General features: G+C 31.2%; 3 protein-coding genes, 1 non-coding gene and 1 pseudogene across 6 annotated transcripts; 3 read left to right on the forward strand and 2 right to left on the reverse strand.

Annotated features, from left to right (window-relative positions):
- The first annotated feature begins 1,686 nt into the window (after positions 1–1,686).
- MIR160b lies at positions 1,687–1,775 on the forward strand. Its single transcript, NR_142338.1, has one exon. It is a non-coding gene; the product is annotated as a microRNA ath-MIR160b precursor (primary transcript).
- A 1,980-nt stretch (positions 1,776–3,755) lies between these two features.
- AT4G17790 (SNARE associated Golgi protein family) lies at positions 3,756–5,762 on the forward strand. The gene is made up of 4 exons (NM_117889.4): positions 3,756–4,356; positions 4,622–4,892; positions 4,989–5,159; positions 5,255–5,762. The coding sequence occupies exons 1-4, from the start codon at positions 4,130–4,132 to the stop codon at positions 5,378–5,380; spliced, it is 795 nt and encodes a 264-aa protein (NP_567541.1). The 5' UTR covers positions 3,756–4,129; the 3' UTR covers positions 5,381–5,762.
- A 2,036-nt stretch (positions 5,763–7,798) lies between these two features.
- AT4G17800 (Putative AT-hook DNA-binding family protein) lies at positions 7,799–9,393 on the reverse strand. The gene has a single exon (NM_117890.5). It carries the CDS (start codon positions 9,130–9,132, stop codon positions 8,254–8,256), a length of 879 nt encoding a protein of 292 aa, NP_193515.1. The 5' UTR covers positions 9,133–9,393; the 3' UTR covers positions 7,799–8,253.
- Positions 9,394–19,525: 10,132 nt separating this feature from the next.
- Positions 19,526–20,732, forward strand: AT4G17810 (C2H2 and C2HC zinc fingers superfamily protein). 2 transcript variants are annotated; one of them, NM_001341243.1, is made up of 2 exons: positions 19,545–20,052; positions 20,143–20,399. In NM_001341243.1, exons 1-2 carry the CDS (start codon positions 19,623–19,625, stop codon positions 20,235–20,237), a joined length of 525 nt encoding a protein of 174 aa, NP_001328418.1. In that variant the 5' UTR covers positions 19,545–19,622; the 3' UTR covers positions 20,238–20,399. The 2 variants fall into 2 exon arrangements, with proteins under 2 accessions (NP_193516.2, NP_001328418.1); NM_117891.3 differs by having other exon boundaries at positions 19,526–20,732.
- A 1,119-nt stretch (positions 20,733–21,851) lies between these two features.
- On the reverse strand, positions 21,852–24,749 carry AT4G17820 (annotated as a pseudogene; the record flags this gene model as incomplete). The annotated part of the gene is made up of 1 exon: positions 21,852–24,749.
- Positions 24,750–25,837: the final 1,088 nt, after the last annotated feature.

Below are 25,837 nucleotides of genomic sequence, written 5' to 3' on the forward strand. Positions count from 1 at the left end.
AACTCAAGTTTCCACAAGAAAACCTTTTAAGTTTTTAATTTAGGTCAATCAAATGTTGAATATGTTTGGAACGTAGTTAGATCAAACTGCATGATATTTTTCTTTATAGTCCTTTTGTCTCACAAACACAACACAACCTTTTATTAAACGAAACCCTTATGGTTTCGCTTTAATGTATTCAAAGAGAGTTTTTTCATAAACTGACTTTGACTGAAGAACTAATTCAATACAGATAATTGAGAGTTAAAACTAGATTAGGTGATACGTAAGAATTTTATTCTATTTTATTTATCAAAGGCCTTTTGATTTTTTTTGGGTAGACTGTGTGGAGTTGTAATACTATAAATATGGTTCGGACGGTAGTACTATACATAGTTGATGATAGAAAATGTTTAAATATGTTATTCCAAACGGTCAGATATGTATATACTTCGTTTGTAATAAATTCCAACCAAAATTTTAAAAATACTTAATGTTTAAATATTCCTAAAAAAACTCATTTCAAAGAAATTTTGGTTCGTCTAAAACTAGCTTGGTTCAGTCAGTTTGTACATAAATGAAACTGAACTGGTTGCAAGAAACACTATATTTCGATTTTTGATTCGGTCCGGTTCAATCATCTCTTTGGTGTTTGGAGGATGAAAAACAACAAAGCGATGCTGGTTTTGTCGAAAATTGAACCAGAACTTTTGTTGGTCAGAGAAAAAGCCTCTTTAATTATAGAAAGCAAAAGGGAAAGTCGAAAGAGCCCACGACCCAATGAAAAGATAAAGCTGTGAATATGCACTATTGGAACCATTTCTATGAACTGCAATATCAAACGGTGACAAACAACAAAAAAACATCAAACATTATGTAGTACGTGAATATTTCTATTTGGCTATTTCTAACAAAAATGGTTCCGGATATAAATAAAATCGCATATGAACTTTAATATCGAATGTTTGGAATTCAATGCAAAGATCCATCGAGGCTATCTAGAGTCAATATATTAGACTAAGATGAAAATGTATGTGGTGATGATGATGATGATTCATTGCCATGGCCATGAATCTTTTCTTGTTTTGTATGATACTATATATCTATCTTTTATCTTTAATAATACTATGAATGTTTCTTATTATCATAACCAACTTGAAACTATTAAATTAAACTAAAGTAACCCAGAAGTGTTGCACGCTGTGTCTGTCTCTTTATTGCCTTTAACAAAAGAGAATCCATATTGATTTCCATCTTACATTATCCTCTGTATATAAAAATGGTGTATGTGAATAAGTTAGCCCACTAAAACTAAAGCAAACTCTCTTTTTTTTTTCTTTGCAGGATTTCAAGTTCGATTCAGAAACTATAAGACTTTTAAGATAAGTATTTTTTGCAGTTATTTAATTATTCATCTTGGCCTTCAAAATGCACCTTTATGTTCCATCTCACAAATTCTTTTAAGCAAAGTAAGTTTATCATTTTTCTCCTCTATATATATGTGCCACCATTCCTCTTATACTCATAACTCTCCCCAAATTCTTGACCAAAAATATCCGCCACTTTCTCTCTGGTTCATGTTTTCCCCTCAATGAAATACATACACATTTTGATTTTATTTAAATCAAGATCGACGTATAAGCTATCCACCAATCATATTTAAGGGTTCCCGTATACATATATACTATATATATATATGGAATAATAGTCGTGCCTGGCTCCCTGTATGCCACAAGAAAACATCGATTTAGTTTCAAAATCGATCACTAGTGGCGTACAGAGTAGTCAAGCATGACCAAAGCTTATCATAATATCTACATTATATGTATATGAGTACTTTGTCTCCATAGCACAGCATACATGTGCATGGATGATGTCTAATTGTCTATAACCGTTTTGTTATATGCATGGATGTGTGTAGAGGGTACTATTTTCTGATACTCTTATCTTCATTGTTTTCGTACATTCTTTCCTTCAATAATATTTGAACTGTAGTTAGCAATTACTACTATATAACTAAGATGTCAACGAGGTGTTTCATATTGTTTGGAATTATTGTTGGCGGTAAAAATTACGTTGAAGTATTGAATAATAATCTAGTTTGTAGGCAATAATTTTTTATAAATCAATCATTCTTCTGGTTTTTGTTTAATTTGCATAATCACATATGTATTAAGCGTCCGTTTATGTTCATCTTTACCAATCTTAATCGTTTCAGATCTTCCAATCAAGGCATCCATCATTCAACAATATAACAATTTTTTTTTATGTATCCCTATCTTCTTTTTTTTGTAAGATTTTGTGTGGCCCTATCTATCAATAGTTCAATGCCATACCTATTTAATCACACTCCGAGATTTGGCCAAAGTTGCAAATTGCCATATTTTTTTGTATCATTAACGGTTTAATTTTCTATTCATTTTGTTAAAATATATGGCAATAATAGCATTGGCAGGTGGAATACAATAATACATCGTAAAGACCTCTTAGTCTCGTTAGCGGTAAAAGCCTCCCTTTGATAGAGCGGGTTTGAAAGACAATGCATGCGATGCGTTGTAGGATGTTGTCTTTTCTTGTGTGACAGAAGAAATAGAGAACACAACACATTTGTCTCGCTATTCATACATTTGTCCCTCCCAAATTTCTCAACTTTTTTTTGTTATGATGTTTCTTTCCTCAAAATCATCGACACTGATTAGGTGACAGATATTTCAGAGGTCAACCTAGGTTTGTAAATCTATTATTAATATATACAAATTGTATCATTATAATAGTAATAATAACGGATTTAGATTGTTAGTGGATCAAAAACTTTTGACATCCAAATGACGTTTTTGGAGTTCTGCAATAATGTTAATCCCCTCAAATGCCGTAACACGAACGGATTTGCATTTTACTTGAGTAGTTTTCCATTATCTTTTGGCAAGGAATTTTTTTATCATTTCACTGCTACAGAATTAATTCAGTTTTAAGTATAGTATTATTACTTCAAGTTCTTATTTTTCTTTTACTTCTACAGCATTAAGTATAGTACATATTCTCTTCATATATCTATGTAATTTACTTTTGTCGTGAAGCAACATAGGCAATTATAAGCTCACATGTTCGTTTAAACGTGTTATGTGCCATATTCGGTGGGCGAAGCACCACACTATCAATTATCAAATCAAAAATTGATTGTATTATATATAGAATGAATTGTTGATTTATTGTTAATACTCACAATTAGAGAAGTCTGATTCAAGATACAATGCTGACTGTTTGTTGGTTACGATGTTGATTATAATATAGTAAGATTAGTATTGATTTAAATTAAAAAGTATATACTATATACTAAGATTAGTAGTGAGCTAATTTTTTATTTAACTATTAACTCAACAAATAAATTATCCTCCATAATATAAAAAGAAGTAATATTGCATGCGTATGATTTTTTCTTTAAATTGGCTATATTTATATACTAACAACTGTAATATTTAATTATCTACATAGCCATAGCTTGCAGGAATCATGTAGCTTTGGTTATAATTAACTTTGTTTATATGTGATTCTTATGCGTACCAATCATAAACATTTTCTAATAATACGGACAAAATTAAAGTCATCATGTATAATGTATTCATCTGTATTTGAAGCTATTGGAGGTAACATGGATTATGAATATTATAGCTAATAATTTATCATAACTTAGATAATAACTTTTTTTAAAATGTACTATGTCACCTTTAGTTTGAATCGCCATAATTTAAACAATTTTTAAATAGATCTGTAAAATAAAACTTCCTAATTGTTAACGAATTTGGGTATACGACATGCATATATATAAAGCTCGGGGCTAAATTTATAAACCACGAAACAATTAGGGCCGCAAAAAACTTTTAAAGGTAGAAATTAGTTTTGTTATTTATTTTTCAATTTAGATTTACATATTAAATTCCAAAAACAAATCCTTCAAAATCAAAATTCGAATATTCCTTTATATTTATTTTCTTCCTTCGTCTCCTTCAAATTCAATCTTTCTCCGTCATTCAGATTTCGAGGAGACAGAGACAGAGAAAAGGATTCGTGTAAGGAAAAGCTTTTAAACTTCTCTTTCTATTTATCCCTCCTTTCTTCTATCTCTCTCTCTCTCGATATCGATACAAGAGAGATGGAGAAAGAAGAAGGAGAAACAACAACAACGATCGGCGTTGTTCCGGCGGCGCCGGCGAAATTACCGACTCCGATATATTCTCTGAGCTTTTGGGAGGTCACGGCAGCTTCCGGCGTCGTTTTAGGGTTTATTTTGGGTCTTGTTTGCGTTTATCTCACAATGCCTCAATCTGATTACAGCTTTCTCAAGCTACCTCGTAATCTCGAAGATCTTCAGATTCTTAGGTAAATTTATTGTTTTTAGTATTGATTATTTCTGGGTTTTTAGTAAATGTTCATTCTTTGATTCAAAGACCGTGACTTTCCAATTTAGGATTCTGGAATCTGTATATGCTTGAACCATGAAGCTAAAGCTAATCTCGTGTTAGGGTTATTGCTAATATTGGCAATGTTTGAATCTATATATAGAACATGAAGAAAGTTTTGATTTTTTAACATATTGAGCTTTGGAATTGATTGATTTACTAACATTTAGTGTTTTGATATGCAGAGATAATCTTGAGATATACACAAGTGATTACACAGTTCAAGTTCTTGTTGGATATTGTCTGGTGTACGTTTTTATGCAGACGTTCATGATTCCTGGAACTGTGTTCATGTCTTTGCTTGCTGGTGCTCTCTTTGGAGTTGTCAAAGGAATGGCTCTTGTTGTCTCCACTGCAACAGCTGGTGCTTCCTCTTGTTATTTCCTCTCTAAGCTCATTGGTAGACCTTTACTCTTCTCGCTTTGGCCTGACAAGCTCGTATTCTTCCAAGATCAGGTTTGAAAAACTAATCAAATCAATCTTATTGCGCTTTCTTCGATATAAGTTTCCGAGGAAATTTTGAAAGAGTTTTTGCGGGTTTTGTTTCTTTAGGTTGCGAGAAGAAAAGATCGGTTGCTGAATTATATGCTGTTCTTGAGGCTAACACCAACATTGCCTAACACTTTCATTAATGTTGCTTCTCCAATTGTTGATGTTCCTTATCATATCTTCTTCCTAGCTACATTCATCGGTCTGATTCCTGCTGCATTTGTCACTGTCCGGGTATGAGAATTTTCATGCATCTTCCTGGTTTTTGTCTTATGGTTTCAATGAGTTTGAATATTATCTAACGAAAATGTGTTTGACTTTGTGACCAGGCTGGGCTTGCTCTTGGAGAGCTAAAATCATTGGGAGATCTCTATGACTTCAGCTCCATGGCGACTCTGTGTCTCATTGGTGTGCTCTCTGTGACTCCAACCCTAATTGGCAAGAAACAAGCATAGAAGATGAAGATCAATACGATGATGATGATGAAAACAGAGCATTTCAACAGCCTCTTTGTGTATATATCATGTAGAATGTTAAGAACTTAAGATCAATCAATCATAAAACTCTGTTCTCTACTTGTTTTCTTTACTCGGAGAAATGTACTCGAATGCACATCTCAAACAGGTTTCATGGGCCTTGGCATTAAGTTTATGGGCCTAACAAAAAAAATATCCATAAAAGTAGTCAGAACCTGAATTTTCTTTGCTTGGGTTTCGATTTTAGTGAGAGTAATGACTAATGAGACTAGATTTTTGGTGTGTGATTCTTTTTTAAAATCCATATACATACACGAATGTATTTGGTGTGTGTTGTTTAATTTGTTTATATACATGTATTGTTGGTTTTGTGTACATAGTTTACGTACATATATACACAGATGCATGTATTTATAGATTTATCGGCTTTTGAGATTATTATGAGAAGGGCCCAAAATCGTTTTATACGTTATCTGATTTCTATAGTGAAGAATTCTATATATACTTTGCAGTTTTAAGATCGATAGAGCACAATTTGAATCATCTAGGGCTAAATATTCTCGAGTGAGGTGAGAATATTTGAAAATATTCTCGAGTGAGCACAATCTGCAATTTAAATCATCTATTTCCCTATAATTTAACAAAAAAAAAAAACAATATAAAACGCTACGTCATTGAATCCATTTATATGTAGTATATAATCACAAATCACAATGTCACATTGAAGAAAATGAGATATCTTCGAAACTTTTTTTGAAAACTCTACTGCCCCGGCTTGCATTGACAACCAAAGGCTTTTCCGTTAATCTAACTGTAAGGTTGATAAAATAAAATGATCTTATAGATGTTGTTGAAGTTCGATGATGCCTTAAGACAGATTATTCAAGCTAATATATATATTCTCAAAGTAGCAATCAATATTGATATCAAATTAATTCATCATTCTTTCGATTGTGACAATGTATTCTACAAAAGTATAACTGTAGAGTATTTTACTGTATCTACTGATATAAATTAGATAATCAGGCAAATAACTTTTGTTTTTGACCAATACTAATTATGCTTCCAGTTTTTCAAATAAATTATCAGTCAAATGACTTTATAGCAATCAATAGCAAGATCAAAAACTTAGATAGGCAATTCTTACATGAGCTTTTTCTTTTTTGTTAGAGGGTTTTCTTGCATGAACTATTTTTTATGTAAGAGAAAAACGTTGCCTTTGTTCTATTTTAATATGGACATAGATACAAAGCATATAAACTTGCTAATATAAAGGCAATAAAATTTTACAAAAATAAACAGTGAAACATAAATCTGGTCTCCCTAATATGATCAACAATGGATTTGAAACTCAAATAATATTTCTTTCAAAAAAAAACTCAAATATTCTCATGCATTACATGTCCAATATACTCTTGGTCGTAATTATTTTAAAAAGGAATATAATATACAGAAGGAAGGTAGCATAACTAAGGAACTTTTTTCAAAGAATATAATTTTCAAATAAAAAGCTCAATTGATTAATCAAAAGAAAATTCTCTTACAGATAAGCACAACACCACATCAGTTTAATAACTTAATAAGTCTGCTACCAATACGAGATTCCATAAAATCATTAACAATTTAGCTATATTATTATAAGCATTGGAATCTAATATGAAGATTTTAACTAAAGGAGAAGAAGAAGAAAAAAAACAATCATCACCCGTACAAAATCAAACTTAATTTCATCCACACTAGTTGGAAACACACATTAATATATATACAGCTATCACTGAAAATATATAAACAAAATCGTATAATATATAGTAACTTTTTATATTGCATCCAAGGACTAAAATATACAAATCCACATCCTAAAGAATCCAAATATTTCCCTTCACTGTGTACATATCCAAAGATATATATAGAGTGACATAGAGATAGCAAGTCAAATAGTAAAGACACTCACAAAATAAGTATAATACAACCTAAAACATGTCGTCGTGACACAAATAAAAATCGGATAAGTATAAAACTCAATGACAAACGAATATATAGGTTTCGTTGTTTAGTTCGTCGAGATCAAAACCAAAACAGAATTGGTCATATAGATATGTTAGGGCTCGAGAAACTGAAAACCAATGTTGAACTGACACCAAATCATAGAAATACATATATGTATATATATGTTCATTACTATGCCACACACACAACAGATGTATTATGTCTACCTATATCTATATGTATATATAAGTAACATATAGCAGCAGATAAGAAGAGCATCCATTAAGCAATCTTTTTGTTCTAGTCGATCACATTGTTCTATTTGATAAAAATATTAGAAAACATATATTGAAGTCATAAATTCTATCACCAAATCCCCCAAAAATAAGTTTTGCACTTAATCATAGCACTGACCAAAACACAAACATACCTGAACTTAACCCATTTTTATATGTACATACATATCAACAAACCTATGTAGGACAACATTATTATAGAAATTTTGATTCGTGAGGAATATATAACCTCTAATCAAATTCTAGTCGGCTCTTATCATGGTCGATATCAAATTTGTGATACACGAAGTGGCTAGATATGAAGAAAGATTTGAGAATTTTTTTTTCCTTCGCAGACGAACACAATAGAGTTTCACAGAAAAAAAAAAGGATTCAAACATAAAATTCTACAAACGACAAAAAATAAACCTAAGCTTAACATGATGAACAAGACAATGTCCGAAATCACGATGATAATTTGAAATTCATTAGTCCATTAAAAGCTTTTCTAACCTTTCTTCACTCTCGCAAATTCTTCGCCGGAAAAGCTTCTCCGCCGGTATATATATAATGATTATCAATATATACACATCAGAAAGGACCTCTTCCACCGGAATTCCCCGGCCAACCTTCCACCGGAAGTTGCACATTTGGTTGCATATTCATCGGTAAATTAAAGAACGGAAGTCCTCCTCCTCCTCCAGCTGCCACCTCCGGAAACAAATTACCTCCGCCGTTAGATCCTCCTCCAAGCTGTTGCTGCTGCTCATCTTCTTCTAAAGGAAGTCTCTCATAAGCAACATTAGTAAACGAAGCTGCAATCACAATCACCGGTCCAGCCGCCGTAAGCTCACCCACAACGCTTCCTCCAACCACCTGACCTTGTCCTCCGGCTAAGAAAATTGTCAAACTCGTTGCTCCGGGAGGTGCCGGAGGAGGAAGAAACGATCCGGAGAGAGAAAGAATCTCGAACGTTCCTTGTAGCGTCACAACCGCTCCAGCCGCAGATGGCTGACGTATGCTGACGTTCGTGACCGTTCCGCTACCGCTCAGAACGCAGATCCCTCGCTGTCTCCGACGAGCATAAGTCGCAACGCAGTCGAAAACATCGCAGCCGTTTGTTACTTCAAGAATGTGAGCTCTTAGAGTGTTTGCGCTCTCGCGCGTGATAATTACCGGAGGTTTCGGTTTGTTCTTGGATCCCGGTGGTCTGCCACGTGGACGACGACCAACGACGTCTCCTCCCCCGCCGTGACCTCCTCCTCCTCCAGAGCTTCCTGATCCTCCACCAGAGGCTAAGTCAAGACCTTGATGGTTGTTGTTGTTGTCTTCGTCGTCGACGGTGAAATGACCCATCCCGGCTCCGGGAGTGACGTCATCGGAGGAGGAATTGTGGTGAAGGTGGAGATCGGGACGATGGAGCTGGTGATTAACGTAACGAAAAGCTGTGCCTAGATCAAGACCAGCCATGCCCACATCAAAAGCAAAGAAGAGATTTTAATTTGAAAAAAAATAAAAATTATATAAAACACACACACACACACAAGATTAAAATAAAGCTTCTCTTCTCTGTAGATTTGTATATGTTTTTTTCTATTTTATTGAAATTTAAACTAAGAAAAAAGATATGAGAGAGGATTGAGAAGAAGTTATAGGAAGACTAAAATGGGAAGAGAAAGGGAAATGATAAAAAGTAGAAGGAGAAGGTGAGACTAAAATAAAGCATTAATGAAGAAGAAAAAATGTTTGTATATATATAGATATATGTATGTAAATGCAGTCACTTGTCTAACCTAAACTCTTACAAAATGGATATTGATAAATAAAAATAAAATAAAAATAAAAATAAAATTTGGTATCGACTTCAATTCAAATTTTGTTCTCGTTGAGTTTTATGTCGTTTTGTGTGTTTTGGACTCGACAATAAACTCCACTCTTCTTCTTCTTCTCCAATAGTTAGAGCGTGTAATATACGCGGCTACCATAAGCAAACACATATTTAGGTTTCACTGTTGGCTTTTGTGTTTTTCTTTTTGCTATGTTTATAACTTATATAGTATAGGATATTTATAATAAAATAAAATATTATGTTTAGTATTTTAGTCGATAATTATTGGTACAAAAAAAACTTGTTTGTAACATGTTTGTATATGTTTACGATCCATACAAATATTTGACTAGAAAAGTATTATTAATTATTTCAAGGTATGAATTCCCTTCTCTCTTTTTTTGAACATATACACCCCCATTTAAAACCGCTACACTTCTTCTCATAGTTGATTGGTTTAACTAGATAAATTACAAAGTTCCAAAGTTAGCAATACATTGTTATGATTGTATCAAGTAGCCTAACGGAAGTAGTCTCCACGCATATTCTAGGAGCGTGAGAAATTGGGAAGGAGATGTATGTGAGTGGGTGTGATCTAATTGGTATAATAAGTTAAAATATTTGGAGAAAATGAAAGGTTAAAGTTTAATTAAGATGAATGAAGCCATCATGATAATATGTGGTTGGGGTTATCTTGTGGGTTTCATTAAGATGCTTCCTCTTTTCTGTCTTTCAAAACATTCTCCACCATCATTGCCTTGCCTTAATTTATTTAAACTTAATTAATATTTTGTACACTCAGGCCTTATATATAGCAATCATATCAGTTTCCTAAATTAAGATGTAAGCCTTGCAACAAAAAAAAATAACGTGTATAAACAAAGCTATTTTGAAGAAAAAAACTTAGGCTAACACATATACCTATATAATCACTTATTCATTAATTAATCTTGGACATAAATAAATATTTTATTAGTTAACCATGGTTAACTATAAAGTTGACCAAAACTAATCAAAGTTAAAAATTAATTAGAGAGAGAGAATAGCAAGTGGGGAGAGAAGAGAAGCGGCGCGTGGGGTCCACGATTGTCTGAACCATTTGGATGGGTTTCTCTTGGTGCTCATGGAGAGCTAAGCATTTTTATTTGGCTTTGACCGTCTTTGGTTGGAAATTAGTTGGATCTAATCATTTCAAACCAATAATTTCGTGCCTTTATTAATGTTGTTACATTCAATACATATTAAATTTACGTTTTGCATTAACATTTTTGATTTCCTTATATAGATGCATGTATGAATTAAATAAAGCTCAAAAGAAAAAAGAAAATATGAGAAGCTCAATTTAGTGATCAGGCGTTTACATCAGAAATTACTTAAATTTCTTGCCATGTGAATCATTTGGTCTAGATTTTTTTTTTTTTTTTAATATGACTCATTTTTTTTGTATGTTGACTATGATATGTTTGAAACAAACTTTGTTTTCTTATATAAAGTTTCATCATTATCGGTTTCCAAGTGTTAGTCGTCATTTTAAAAAACTGAAATATTGAAAACATCTATGATTAGTGTTTCCTTATACGAGTATGCGATTTTTCAAGTGAATAAAATATTGGAACTTACTTGATTTTGTTTTTGTTTACGATATATAGTATTTTGGCATCCGGTTCATAAGAGTTTTTTCAAGACGACCAAGAGGTCCAAGAAATATTCTGTTACCACATATGTAATGTAACGGATGGGCTAGACATAACTACATCATATGTCGTGTAAAAAATCGTCAAGACCGAACTGAAACAACCAATTTTAACTGGTTGAGATATCATAGCAAAACTTGGAGTTTCTTAATTTCGAAATAGTATATTTATTTCTTACTCTACATTATCTGATTTCTAGATGCATAATATAGTATGAAATTTATAGAACAGTTTCTATGACATAATGATTACCATCAAATCAAAGAACCTGTGTCTTTATAATTCATTAATTTGTTTAGTTGGCTTCGATATTTTAGGGTAAATATATAGCACATTCCACGTGCAAAAGTTTTTAGATCTTTTTAACCTTTAGAATTTATAATTGTTTCACGTTATGACTTAGTCACTGATATATAAATTAAAGGGTGTGCTTTTTCAGTGAAAAGTTGTTAATTCAGTTTTACGTATACAGTAATAATATAAATTAGTGTATATGTGTATGAGTCGCTTCCATTATTTAAATTATAGTATCTGACATATTATTTTAATAACTTGATAGGTTGATTTATTTGTAACCACTAAAATTTAAAAGGAAAACCTATTGGCAATGACGACTTTTGGAACGAACGTAGTGATGTCTGACAAAGCCATATATATAATATACACTGTTAATACATTTATTTTATGTATATTTTATGTATATTCATTATTTTCTATATTATATTTTAAGGATGTTTGTGCCATATATGGTTCCTTATCCAATAGCATTGTGTAGGCACATAGAACTTCTTTTACAAAGATATTTGAAGTAAGTGGGTCTTCAAGTTATTAAATTAGTCACAGTGCCGTCCTAAATATGTTTAACAAGGTAGGTAACCATATTTTACACACGTAATACATGCATAAACCTAAAACATGTATATTTGTGTCGGTAGATATATTATAAAGTAGTTTCTATATAATTTATTGCCCATGTAATATTGAAGTTGTTAAATACTAACCGAATCAACTCCGATCGTTTCATATTATAAGATTATTCACCATGAAGTAATTAAATACAATTCAAAGATAATTTTATATAGTTTCATAGAATCTAGTAATCTACAAAATTAATAAATAAATAAATTCAACGGGTCCTTTAAGACAACCAAAATTCATTAATATTGATTGACTATCGTCCGAGATTAATGTATACTCTTAAAAGTAAAATATACTGGTGCACATATTTTAGCGTATAGTAAAAGGAATACAAAATGGTGTAAGAATATAAAATATCGATGTGATATCCGCAACATCGTTACTGGTTATGTTTTTTTCTTCAGGTGGTGGGAAATTAAAGTTGCAAGTTGAGTACCAGTCTACCACTTTCTAAATCATAATAACCTGTAATTTGTTTTATTAGTAACCAGTTTAATCGATTACAAAAATGTTCGTAATTTTACTATTTGATTGGAACTCGTATCCGATTTTCACATATGTAAAAGCCAAAAGAGCTCTCTTTTTTAGTGTCAAAGAAAAAGTTGAAGTCTTTGTAATGGTTAAAAAGCCAAAAGATAACTGTAAATTTAATTACATGGCTAATGACGTAATTACATAGCTAGAGACACGCGTAAGTTAAACGCGCTAAGTTGCGAACTTTCTCGCTTAATTTACTTTTGTAATTTAGTTTAAAAGAATCGGAGATGTCAAATCCAAGTTCTTGGATCAAAGCACGTAACCTCTAGGGTTTCTCTAACCAAGGAAAAACAAATTTATAAGCTATATTATCTATCATTATATAGACAGAAAAAATAAAATAATTTACTTGTGAATATATATGTGTAGGTTTCTACAAAAGTACATGATGAATATTGAAATACCTAATTATGTTTACGCAAACACAGACATTGAACAGTGTTGGTACGAGGTTGAAAACTACTGTTCGTAAGCAGAAACTGGTTTTATTTCCAAAAACCAATAAAATGCCTGCAGGCTGCAGATAAATAATAGTAACAACTCTATAATAACAATTTATCCGAAAAACTATATAACAAAAATATATATATATGTGATAGTTAACATGTTAGAAAAATAAAAATTTGACGTGGAAATATATCTCCAAGATCAAACTTTATCAAAAAGATATTTATGAAACAATGAACATACGGGTCCTTACTCCTTGCATAGTGCATACATGTATGATGTATCTATGGAAAATACGAACAGACACGTGCGAAGGAGAAGGGAGACACGTGGGAAATGGAAAGAGTAGAGAGTTGGAACGTATAGCTGTCGGCCACGAAGCAGCTGTCACTTCTCTCTCATGAAAACATTGGGAATTGCTCTCTTTGTTTCTCTCTCTCAAAGCCCTTAAATTTCGGGGGAGAGTTATGTAAGAACATCTATCTACTAGGCTTCTGCATTTTCACCTGCCCTAATTCACTCGAACTTTCTTTTTTACATCAATTCACCAATTCTATATTGTCTTCAAAATATGTACTATATGACAAAGATCAAATGCACAATGTTTAGTTCTTTGGTTACTCTAAAATATCTGATCACTAATTTCTTAAATTCACCATTTAAAAAAAAATTATAGTATGCACATATGACATATGCATAATAATCGCACTAATTTATTTTACATCCCCGATCCATACCTTTGTCCAAGTAAACTATAATATGAATTTCCACGAAACTGGTCCTAGTAATCTATTGGGTTCATTGAAAAGGACAAAATTAGTTATCACGTCTATATATTGACAAAATTGTTCGGATATATACATATGTAAGTACGTATATCTATATGAGTGTGAATGTGGTGTGAGGATAAAGAAGAGCAGGTAAAGGATGCAGAGGTATGGGGTTTGCTTGAAGTTGGAGATATCCTTTTTAATCATTTATTAAGCTCTTCGTGCTTCCCTAAAAAGCCTCCCCAAAATTTTAGGTGTACTTCCCAAATAAATCCCTAGCTCTTTTGTGCCTTTTCTCTATTAATCTACTTGCTTTTTATTAATGGAAATTAATATAATTACTTTCATATGACTATATTGAAGAAACAACGTTTTAACTTATAAACGATTATCAATTGTTATTTTGTTGCACCATTGGTATATGGTTCGGTTTTGTTGTCAATGATGGTTCAAATTATTAAGATATATTGATGTTACCGAACGATATTTTATATATCTAGGGTAAACATTTCGTTTTTCCCACGTAGAAAGCACAAATCCATTAAACGATAGAAAAATATTCAGCAGAAGCTAAGAAAAAAAAATGTTATCTGACAAAGAAGAAAAGACTTGTGATTGCTTATTGGGAAATAAATTCTGGTATTACCAAAAAAAAGAAGAGAGAGTAGGTGTTTCTTAATTTCTTAAAATACTTTTAAAAAGATTGTTTAATGTTTTTCATCATATGAAACTGATCGTATTCAAATGTTTTTCAACTTTAGTTTTTACCTCAAATTACCCATGTACTTATGGTCATTCTCCTTACAAGAAAATCGCTTTACATCCAAAATACACACATGCATGTGTATTATTCAGTTATATTCAAACAAAATCGAGCTTAAGTTCTAGGAAATCATTTGTTTGAGTTTTGTATGCATATACATGTGGTTTTGTCATTATTATTTTAGAATAAGAAGAGCTATCGTAGAACCATTTTTGGTTACACTTGACCAACACGAATAATTGAGGCCACTAAGAGCCTTTTGTGATTCTTCCAAGTGCATTAATCTCTAATGGAGTCTTAATGCATGAGCTAATTTGTCCATTTCCCACCATACACCTAATTAACGAAATATATAAGTTAATACAATCTTTAATTAATAATAGAATTAGACCAAGACCAACTGGATGATGACTTTCGGACGCGAAATCGGTGATTAGCTTGCCATAATGCGTTTTTACGTCCGAAGTCCCCACAATTATAACTTTATGCCTTGAAAACCAAACCCTCCACTTTAAATTAATCAAGTAATTAAATTAATAAATGTCGTTAGCTTGTTAATTTTGTAATTAAATATACAAATATATAATTGTCGGCCTCTAAGACGGAGCTTTGGATGCTACACGACAAAAACCTGAATGCTTCTCTGAACTTTTTAATCGTTTTTTTAGTGAACTTAATTCAAAATTTTGATTTTAATTACTTCGATTATAAGGAAAATATAAGGTGATATTTTAGTTTTTTGAAAGATTTAATTAATATTGATGATATTTTCATGGGGAAAAACATATCGAGCACAATTTTTCAATAAACATGTGATTTAAGGCAATAAACATTACTAGCCAAGATAAATGATTTCTTTATTCATTTAAATAGTGTAAAACGGTGTAATTAAACATCATAACACATACTTAATTCTGAAATTAGTAATGTTAAACCCCATTAAAGTGTGACATAATTATAATAACATGAAGATTATTCAAAACAATATGAAGTTGGATACTGTAATACAAAAAAAGAATAGAAAAATCGATGCATTTTTATATTGATACTTTCCTTGTGTAATACTATAAACCTACAAATTTTAAAACCATTTTTGATTAAGAAAGGTTGGTATATTAAAAATTTCCACGATATCATAATGTTTTTATTATGCAATCATTATGCAATGAACACCTTTCTTATTTTTTAGGACTTATACATAAATTGTTATGTCTTTTATGCACACACCCACGTAATAATAGTAATATAGTAGTAGTTTTTAAAATATCCACCCATTTATTAGTTAAAGAATAACGTGAGTTGTATACAAAAATTATTTAATCAATGATCTATCAACAAAGGGAAGATTTCATATATATATAGTTAGTTGACAAATGTTACTATTTGTGTAAAAGTAATCTTAGTTTAAAGTAATTTTTAATGGTTCAATATTCACATGCTTGAAAACACTTTCCCTAATCAGTACTTGTGAAAACAATAGTACGCACACACTTAATAACTAGGTTAACCTAATGAATCATTTTTATAGTTATTGGGAAAAATTAAACGAGATTGTCAAATCCTAAAAACTTCGTGTACCGCAATACGATGTTTATTATCTTCTCGTCATTCTATCCCGGAGATGTATAAGATCACTTCACACATTTATATTTCAGTAATTTTTTACCATTATATATAGTGAATAATAAATGTTAGAATTTGAAACTATTATAGAATAAAAGGTTCAAATGTAATTTAAACATCGAATAAATAAGAATATTAAGAAAATCTAACATAACCTTGATTACTTGTGTTTTCTTCTTCTAGCACCAAAGAAAAATTTAGTGTGAAAAGATATGTAATCAATTCCCACTAATAGAGGAAATTGATTATGTTCACATATAATATTTGTACCTTTTTTTTTCCTTTATACTATGCATAGATCTAACATTAATCACTTCTTTGGTTATTTTTCTGATGACATAAATTTACATATGTTTTTTTTTTTTTGCTTTTCCAAGTATATATAGATATTATTTGTAATGGGCTTTATTCCAACTTTCATTTACTATGATATTGTCCTTTTTGAGCTTATATCTTCAAGCCCGCAAAGATTTGTTATTGGGTTCCTTTCCAAAAGACCTCATACTAGTTGGAGTTGGACTTGACTTATATATTAAAAACTCTTTTTCTAAACTTTCGATGTGGGACATTTGGTTTGTACCCAACAATTTGTAGCTGTTTTTTACATTTAAATATTCTCAAAAATACAGAGAGCATGGAATTTAAATACATATACTGTAATAAACTTACATTTTCAAATTCAAACTAATAAAGCTGAAAAAAAGTAGTGTAAACTTTGTGGCACATGTTTTGTCAAACTGATGTTTTAGTTTTATATCACCCCATTACATGTATATTCGTCATAGTCTTTCAGTTTTGTTACGTTTTTAAATATCTTATAACGTATTAATTTTTAATAACTTTAAAATAAACTATCTAACAAAAAATAAAAAAATAGAATTAGTGTCCGTGTGCTTATTTTACCTGCAAGTACGGGCATGAAGGCAAGGGATTTGATAGATAGCCAATACGAACACGCATCACGTGCTTTTCTAAACGCTTCGATCACTCTGAAGACGCCACGTGTAAAAATCTAGCCAAATAGAGTCAGAACTTACCATGTGGGCACGTGCGATTCCCGCAGCTCTAACATCTATGTATGCCTCCATGACTCCATGTGATCATTTGAGCCAATCTAAATATATTTTGCGTATTCTTTTTCAGTATACACACATTGGATACGAATTGATTTTAAATTTTTTACACATGATAGATTGTTTTGTAAATATAATAATACTAATATTATGTCATCGAAATGCACCAAGTCGTTGTTTATGATAAGATCATTAATGGACCGATTAGGTCTTAATTAACCAATATTTTGTTTCACGGAAAGCAATATGACAAAGCACGTATTAATTAGTGAATAAACAATAGCCAATAGCTTGGAGACATGAAATACAATAATGAACCGAATCACACAAGACTTAGTCTATATTATTTTCTGAAACATGAAATCATCATGTTAGTTTTACAGTCAAGAAAACAATGCGTCTATAAATTTATTTCAAATCAAAATCTTATATAGTAAATGTTGACAAAAGAAAATCTTATATTACATATGATCAGGATTTTTTCTTTTCATCAAGTATCTGTTAAATAGATAAATATAGAGAAAGATGTGATGGGCGGCCAAAGGTCGTCGTCCGGGAGAAGCGGTCGTTTGATAGCTGCAAAAGGATTCTCTTTGCTCCCAAAAAGCTTCGCTGGCAAAACGTCATTGTTTGCTTCTCCCTTAATCTATCTTTCCTTTATTCTCAACTTCAATACAATAATATAGTTATATACATACAAACGTTTTGACCCAATGAGATATACAAGTACCAACATTGGTATATATGTTTAACTCGGAGATGCATATTATCGGGTTAAGCTTTTTTCAACATCGTTCGTCTAATGTTTGTGATGGATAAACTCGAAAAATTATATATGCTTATAATTAACTTATGATATTAAAATGACTGGAATTATTGAAACTTTTAACCCAATTTTAATTAGCACTTAAATTTGTACACTCATTGTCAATTAATTTTGGATTAAAATCATATAGTGTTCCTATAAACAAACATATTTTATCACTGATCATGATGAAGTTTTTTTCGCATTTTAAACAAAAATAAAATAAAAAGAGCGTTAAAAGGCCTAAATTACGTACTTGTCCAACGGCCCATTGAAAGCAAACGCAAGGATCCATAATGACCTTTATTTGGGCTGAGATTTATCATTGTACTGTAATTTGACTATTTTCCAAGGAAAATTAAGTCCCTTTTTATGTTTTTATTTATTTGAAAAACATGACAAAACAAATGCAATCCACATGGTCCAACGAAAGAGCGATCTAGTTGAAATCTAACTAAGTTCCCAACGAAACCACTGTTAATGTAACTTTACATGGCAAATATCTTTCGGATATCAAGGCCCATCACTTTCAGCTCTTCTGTTTTTCATTTTTTTCCCAAAATTTGTATTGTTTAATATTCCTAGATTTCAAATTGTAATAAAATTTTCATTTGGCATAAGAAAAAAAAATAATATCTTTTTCTACATAGAAAATAATATATATAATATGAGTTCATACACCATACATGTGTGTCTATATACATATATATAGTTTTGTAATGTATGTATATCTCGAATTGTAGCCATATGTAGGATGATTATCTAAAATATATGGTCATAATGTCACAGTGTAAAGCTACTCTAGTCATTTGTCAGATTCTAACAAGAGAATCTTAGTAATGATCACGCAAAGCTAAGATCTTTGCTTCACCATTTAAAGCAAACAAACTTTGTCTTAACCTTACATAGGACATCAAAGTCACAACCAACTTTTTCCTCTGTAAATCTTCACCTATTTATATAAAATGCACACTATTTTTTTATTTATAATTGGGCTTCCTATATTAATTAAATGCATAGCAATCTATGATTTAATGTCTTTTTGTAACAAAGTACCAACGAAGATAGAAGAACACACCTAAAAGTGTAGAGTTCTATAAAGACGTAAAGTTTATGTAAATTTCTGAAAGTAGCTAAATATATGTAAGTAATTAATAGAAAATGAGATTTCATTTTTACTTTTCTAACATATATAAGTTACTAAAATATGTTTGCACTGGATTTAATAGAAAGAAAGTATATTATATTTGCAAATTTTGAATTATACATGTGATAATCAAAATGTGTGTGCTCTTACACTCAGTAAAATTTATTATGGTAAAATTTCTTTCATTTACTGAAAATGATATTTTGAAGATAAGTGACCTATCTATGTATATATTTCGGGTCCATCTTTATATTTATTATTGAATTTACATCATTATCCACCAACCCCATCTTCTTCTTATTCTTCATCTTCTACTGAGATTTCTCTTTTTTTTTCAAAAAAAACTCATCCTTGAATGAACGGTGGTGCATGGATGTGGAACCCTAACAAAATTGAAGAATTGGAGGATGATGATGAATCTTGGGAAGTCAAAGCCTTTGAGCAAGACACTAAAGGCAACATCTCTGGTACCACTTGGCCTCCAAGATCTTACACTTGCAATTTCTGCCGCCGTGAGTTCCGTTCTGCTCAAGCCTTAGGCGGTCACATGAATGTCCACCGCCGTGACCGCGCCTCATCTAGGGCTCATCAAGGTTCCACCGTTGCGGCTGCGGCTAGAAGCGGCCACGGGGGGATGTTACTCAATTCTTGTGCTCCGCCGTTGCCTACAACGACACTTATAATACAATCCACGGCGAGTAACATTGAAGGTTTGTCCCATTTCTACCAACTGCAAAACCCTAGTGGCATTTTTGGTAATTCTGGTGACATGGTGAATCTTTATGGTACGACTTCGTTTCCTCCGAGCAACCTTCCGTTTTCAATGTTGAATTCTCCAGTAGAAGTTCCTCCTCGGCTTATTGAATATTCGACAGGAGATGATGAGAGCATTGGCTCGATGAAAGAAGCGACAGGAACATCAGTGGATGAGCTTGATCTTGAACTTCGGCTAGGGCACCATCCACCGTGACATTTCATTTTCATGACCCACTCGAGGCTTTCACATTAATATCTATTCATACACAGGTTCTTTAAATCTTAATTTACATGTTGTTGTTAAATTCTGAATTCAATTTGGCTTGAATTGTGTATCACAATTAAATTCATTCGATTTCATGCTTTGGTTCCTTGATTTCAGAGCGTAAGTTTACAAGTATATGTTTACTTAATTTGATTGGTTAGATCGAAATATATACAATGAACCCTGCATTATATGATTTGTATATACTTATATTAAATTTCATCTCAGAAATCCCATAGAACCCATATATGTATTGATTACTATTGCTTTTTATATATTCTGTCTTTATCATTACTTGGTTTAGTAATGATTTTCTTGAAAAGTAACAAGGCTCTTTGAATTCAAATTTCCGTTTGATGGAGAAAATTTACAATTAACGAACATTATCAGTAGTTTGTTTCAAATGCTCAAAACTTTCAAATTATTAAAAGCGTCTACACATTTAAAAAAAAAAAAAAAAACCATTCCTCAACAGAAGATAAGAAGCCAATATTTTTTTACATATTTCGTAGAAGGCAAATTTGTTCTTACTATTTCCATATGCTTTAGGGTTTTGGAGTATTGGAATGATGAAGAGATATGCGTTGAACTGAGTTTTAATTTATTCCATTCGTTTTATACTTCTATTACTCCATGTCATGTTAAGTAGTTTGTACATGCATTATTTTGATTTAGTTTCTGATTAAATATTTAACTATATATCTTTTTTGAACGATTTATGGATATCTTGTCATAATTAGTTTTCTAATGCTCAGGCGACTCAGAAGTATCATTCGTGACAGAGAATCTGGTTTTTCTTTTTCTAACTAAAGTTCTCTAATATATCTGATATTTAATGCCTTTTTTATCACGATGTAGGGGAGAAACTTGAATTAATCCTGGTCTTATCCCCGACTTTAGCTAAGAGATCAATTCAAAAACTTGATTGAATAAGTTCTTGTAAGTTTATGCATTTCACAAATAATATGTGATGTACGTTGCTTCTACAATAAGGGTGTAACTATATATCTCGATATTAAATACTTTCAATTCAGTCTAATTCTAAAAAATACGTAGAACAAAGAAACGTCACAATAATAAATAGAGGGCCTAAATTAGGGTAAAGGCAATTGGAATCCAAAAAATGGAAGAAGATTTGAGGACCACCTGAAAATGGAAGAAGGGATAGAGAAGGCATGTGAGTTCTTTTTAATTCGTTGCATGTTTCTTCTTACTCAGATCTATTTCTGTCTCCACAACCATTCTTTTATTCATTTCTTTTCGTTTTTTTCATTTTTTTCTTCAATGTAGTACTCTCTTTATATTAAACTACAACCCGAATATTAGTACAACTAGACTAGCTACAATAAATTGTGAAATTCAAAAACATTTAAAACTAGGCAATTAGATATATATATATATATATATATATGTGTTGTAAACAGAGAAAGAGATAGAGGAAATCAGTGTATTATTCCATTGAGATAAAGGGTTCTTTATATAGGAGTACAAGGAAAGGGTAAAACCCTAGAAACATCTCGATGATGGGCTTAGATAATGGGCCTTATAATGGGCATCTATCTTTATTCATAACACTCCCCTTGATGACCATTATAGTATCATAACTCGTAAAGTATTTGAAATGCTGCCTCATTAAAAACCTTACCAGGAAAACCCAATGGGAAAAACTATGGTTAAGGGAAAAAGAGTGCAACATACAATTACTCCCCCTTATGAGTATATTCGTCGAGATCTTTGAGACGGCGTAATCCGATACGATAGACTAACTTCTTGAAAGTAGCAGTAGGTAGCGCCTTGGTGAATAAGTCAGCCAGATTATCATTCGAACGGATCTGTAGAACTCGTACATCGCCGCTCTTTTGTAGATCGTGTGTGTAGAAGAATTTTGGTAGGATGTGCTTTGTTCTATCGCCTTTGATGTATCCGTCTTTGAGTTGTGTGATGCATGCTGCATTGTCTTCGTACATAATTGTTGGAGTCTTTTTCCCTGCATACATACCACAGTCTTCTTGTATATGGTGAACTATGGATCTTAGCCATACACACTCGCGGCTAGCTTCATGAATTGGTAAAATCTCTGCATCATTAGAAGATGTGACAGAGAATAAACAGTATTTGAGAATAAGTCTGCCAAATCTTCTCTTGAACAAATTTCTGGATAAAGTACAACGCCATTCTTCTGCTGCTCATGAATCTTTTAGATGATTCATCTTGACCATCTTATTTATTTCTCTAAATATCATTAGTGTATGATATTCATTTGGATGATTGATAGAATTTTCTAATATTCATCAAGTGTATTATTTGCGTGTTCTTTAATGTCTTGTTAAAAACTTTGTCATAGAAAAATCATGTGGGATAAAAACTATGATAAGGAAAAAGGGTACATCCACGCATATCATTCAATCTCCCCCTCGGAAACATCTTCTTCAGGAGATGATTTTCAATCAAATACAATATCTCGTTGGAATTAATAACCATAATCTTAATGATCAAAATTATATGGTTTTCATATAGACATATAAATATCATTATCTAGTGATATTTTATCATAGATTATTGTCATCGTATTACTTATGATAACTTTGTAGGAGTTTTAATGATTTTCAAAACAAATATTAGTTTGATCAATATATTTTGACAAACTCAACATAAATATACATTTATATGATTATATGTCATGTTACATATTTCTTCTTTTTTTTTTTTTTTTTTTTATTCGATCGAGTAGAGTTCTAGAGAACATAATTCTCATATAATTAATCCTTCAGAGATTATATCTTTCAAGAATTTCATATAAATGTCATATCCAGTGTTACGTCTCTTATTGCCAGACTTTAATACATTTCTTCATAATACATCCACCACAAGAGAATATATCTCTTCATAATACATTTCTTATCTTTGTGAAAATCTCATTAATTTCACTATTCTTTCACATAAAGACTCATTTATTTTCCACTGGTTTTACACATCATGTGCATAGACTACTAGTCCAAATATCTCTACTAGAGATTATAATTATATGTCTATTTCTTCTTTTCCATTTTTGGCTAATCATTACTTTGTGTACACTTTTCAATAGACTTTCTTTCATGATCCTCCTTTTTGTCTATAATATCAACTGCTCATAGCATGCAAATATATTACGACGTCGATTTGCTTTTGATTCCATTATATTTTGACATGACATAGCTAGCTAGATCTCTTCATTGTCAAGTACTTGAATGTTTCATTTGTCATGTTTATGTCTCTTTTAGTGATCATTCACTCTCTTCTAGAGATCATTCACTCTCTTCAAGAGATCATCAAAATATTTATTTCCTCAATTTGGTCATTTTTAATTTTTGTGCTCCTTCACTTTTACGAGGATATTTATATTTGGAACCAAGGTCCTATTACGCTTCATGCGATCTTAAGACTCAATAGCAGTTTGAAATTGGGCCTTACAGGACACTCATTATATTCTGGAGCATTTAATTTACAACTGGTATAAGTGACTTCATCACTTTATTTGGGTCAGCAAATGCGTCTGGCAATTACAACGCTAAATTCTATAATTAAATTATCTTTTGGACTCTTAATATACATTCTTTACTCCGAGGATCATTGATAATTCATTTCTTTTTATCTTTTTTTCACCAGCTGTATACATTCTCCCCCTTATGTTGGAATAGCTGACTATATAATATGATAGTGTTCAAAACGAGCGGTATATAAATCCTTCTAGGATGGCTTAGTTATCATTCATATCCAACATGTATACTTATTCTCCTTTGAGGGTTCATCTCAGCGTGCTGTGGTGGAGCACTTTTCACATTCAAAGATTTTAGATGGAAACTATTTGGTTTCTGACCCAAAACCAATAATGATGGGGAAAACTATTAATTATTCATTGGCTTGATGCGTATCGATATTACTAAACCATTTTGTGTATGAACTTGAATTTCAAAATGTTAAACACTTATCCCAACGGATATCCAAAAATGGTTATTATAAATAAACACTGAAATACTCTTGTACTTTAATCAAGAAAGTAATCTCGCAAACTCTATGTTGCGGGTTTATAACAAGGATAAATATGACCTTCTTGTCGATGCAACAATCGAGTCAATGCGTCCCATTGAATCGATGCATCTTTTATAGCCATTAGGTATCTAAATATCATACAGTGGGTGATCAATCCATAATCATCTCCTTGTATATACTTACGAATAGATAAAGTCCAAATTATTTTGACTCGTAAAAAATCACATTATCATATTGCTTTCGGAGCAAGTAACAATTGATAAATCATTAGGGAGAATCTTCTGGTTTTTCACCTAATGTCCACATAATTCTCAATACTTTCACATCATCATTAAACCAGGATGACCAATCCGGTTAAGCCAAATATACTCTTGAAACTTTTAATTCTTTTGAAACTTCTAGTTCTTTCAAAACTTCTAATTTACTTTTCATTGCTTATCAGTTACTCCCTTAATGAGATCTTATAATCAAAATTACTTCCATATATTTTAATAATCAATCATATGTTAATAAAACAATAACGAGATAATAATTAAAATTTTAGATTCTAATATAAACGATATTAAATTTAATTTGACTAGTTATGTAAGATCTTATATTCACTTTAGAATATGAGTATTACTTATCATCAATAACTCATATATTTTTTTTAGCCTTTGAAAAACACTCGATTTAAGTTCATAATAGTTTTTAAATTTCTTTCAAATATTGTGTCTACAGGACAACGATACTTGCGTAAAAGTTTAATCGTCTGTTTTACCATCTCCGCATCAGAGATATTCTCTTAACAATGTGAGTTATATTCAAAAAGAGACTTCAAGTCTTGAAGTTTTAGTAATAACTTATTTTAGTAATAATTTATTTTATCTAATAACACATTCATATAAGAATTGCTTTATACAACTTTTAGATCTTTAGTAGTCAAAGATTGAACATAATCTTCTGGATATGTCACTTATTATCCATTCATTACTTCTCTTTCTCGAGATGATGAAACTTCAAGTTCATCCATCTCGTATTGAATTCCACTCTAGAATCATAATGTATTTATATCTCATCATATTAACTTTGAGATTTGGAGAACTATACAGCATCGATGATTTTAATTTTGTATTCCCATAGAAAACAATGTATATGCTCTTCTAGAATCTTTTAATAAGATTTTATACTACTTGATATACTAGATTATTTCATCGTTAGAAATGTTTTTTTTTTTTTTAAAATTATTTTCTCAACTTCTGGTGATAATTTAAGTTCTTGAAAAAACTTTGACCATCAAAAATATGATATTTTCTTAAAATACATTAAACTAGTCATTCATGAAAATTTCTATAAGTGATTATACCTTTAAATTAAGTTATTTATCAATCAATTTATTTCATAAAATAATCAAGTATTATATACTAATACAATTTTAATGCAATATTGTAAAACCAATCACAATAAAACTATTTTGTGCAAAATTTGGATTTTACATATATCTTGACAAAACTTTTATTTAGGGTAATATGAATTCGTGT

This window comes from Arabidopsis thaliana, chromosome 4 (assembly GCF_000001735.4).
Source record: "Arabidopsis thaliana chromosome 4, partial sequence".
Taxonomy (NCBI): Eukaryota; Viridiplantae; Streptophyta; class Magnoliopsida; order Brassicales; family Brassicaceae; genus Arabidopsis; species Arabidopsis thaliana.

What these genes read in the sequence shown, in the direction of transcription:
- AT4G17790 (NM_117889.4), top strand. Translation starts at nt 4,130, where the DNA reads ATGGAGAAAGAAGAAGGAGAAACAACAACAACGATCGGCGTTGTTCCG. An exon ending in GAAGATCTTCAGATTCTTAG is followed by an intron (nt 4,357 to 4,621) that starts GTAAATTTATTG and finishes TTTGATATGCAG; the next exon opens with AGATAATCTTGAGATATACA. An exon ending in CTGCATTTGTCACTGTCCGG is followed by an intron (nt 5,160 to 5,254) that starts GTATGAGAATTT and finishes CTTTGTGACCAG; the next exon opens with GCTGGGCTTGCTCTTGGAGA.
- AT4G17800 (NM_117890.5), bottom strand. Translation starts at nt 9,132, where the DNA reads ATGGCTGGTCTTGATCTAGGCACAGCTTTTCGTTACGTTAATCACCAG.
- AT4G17810 (NM_117891.3), top strand. Translation starts at nt 19,623, where the DNA reads ATGAACGGTGGTGCATGGATGTGGAACCCTAACAAAATTGAAGAATTG.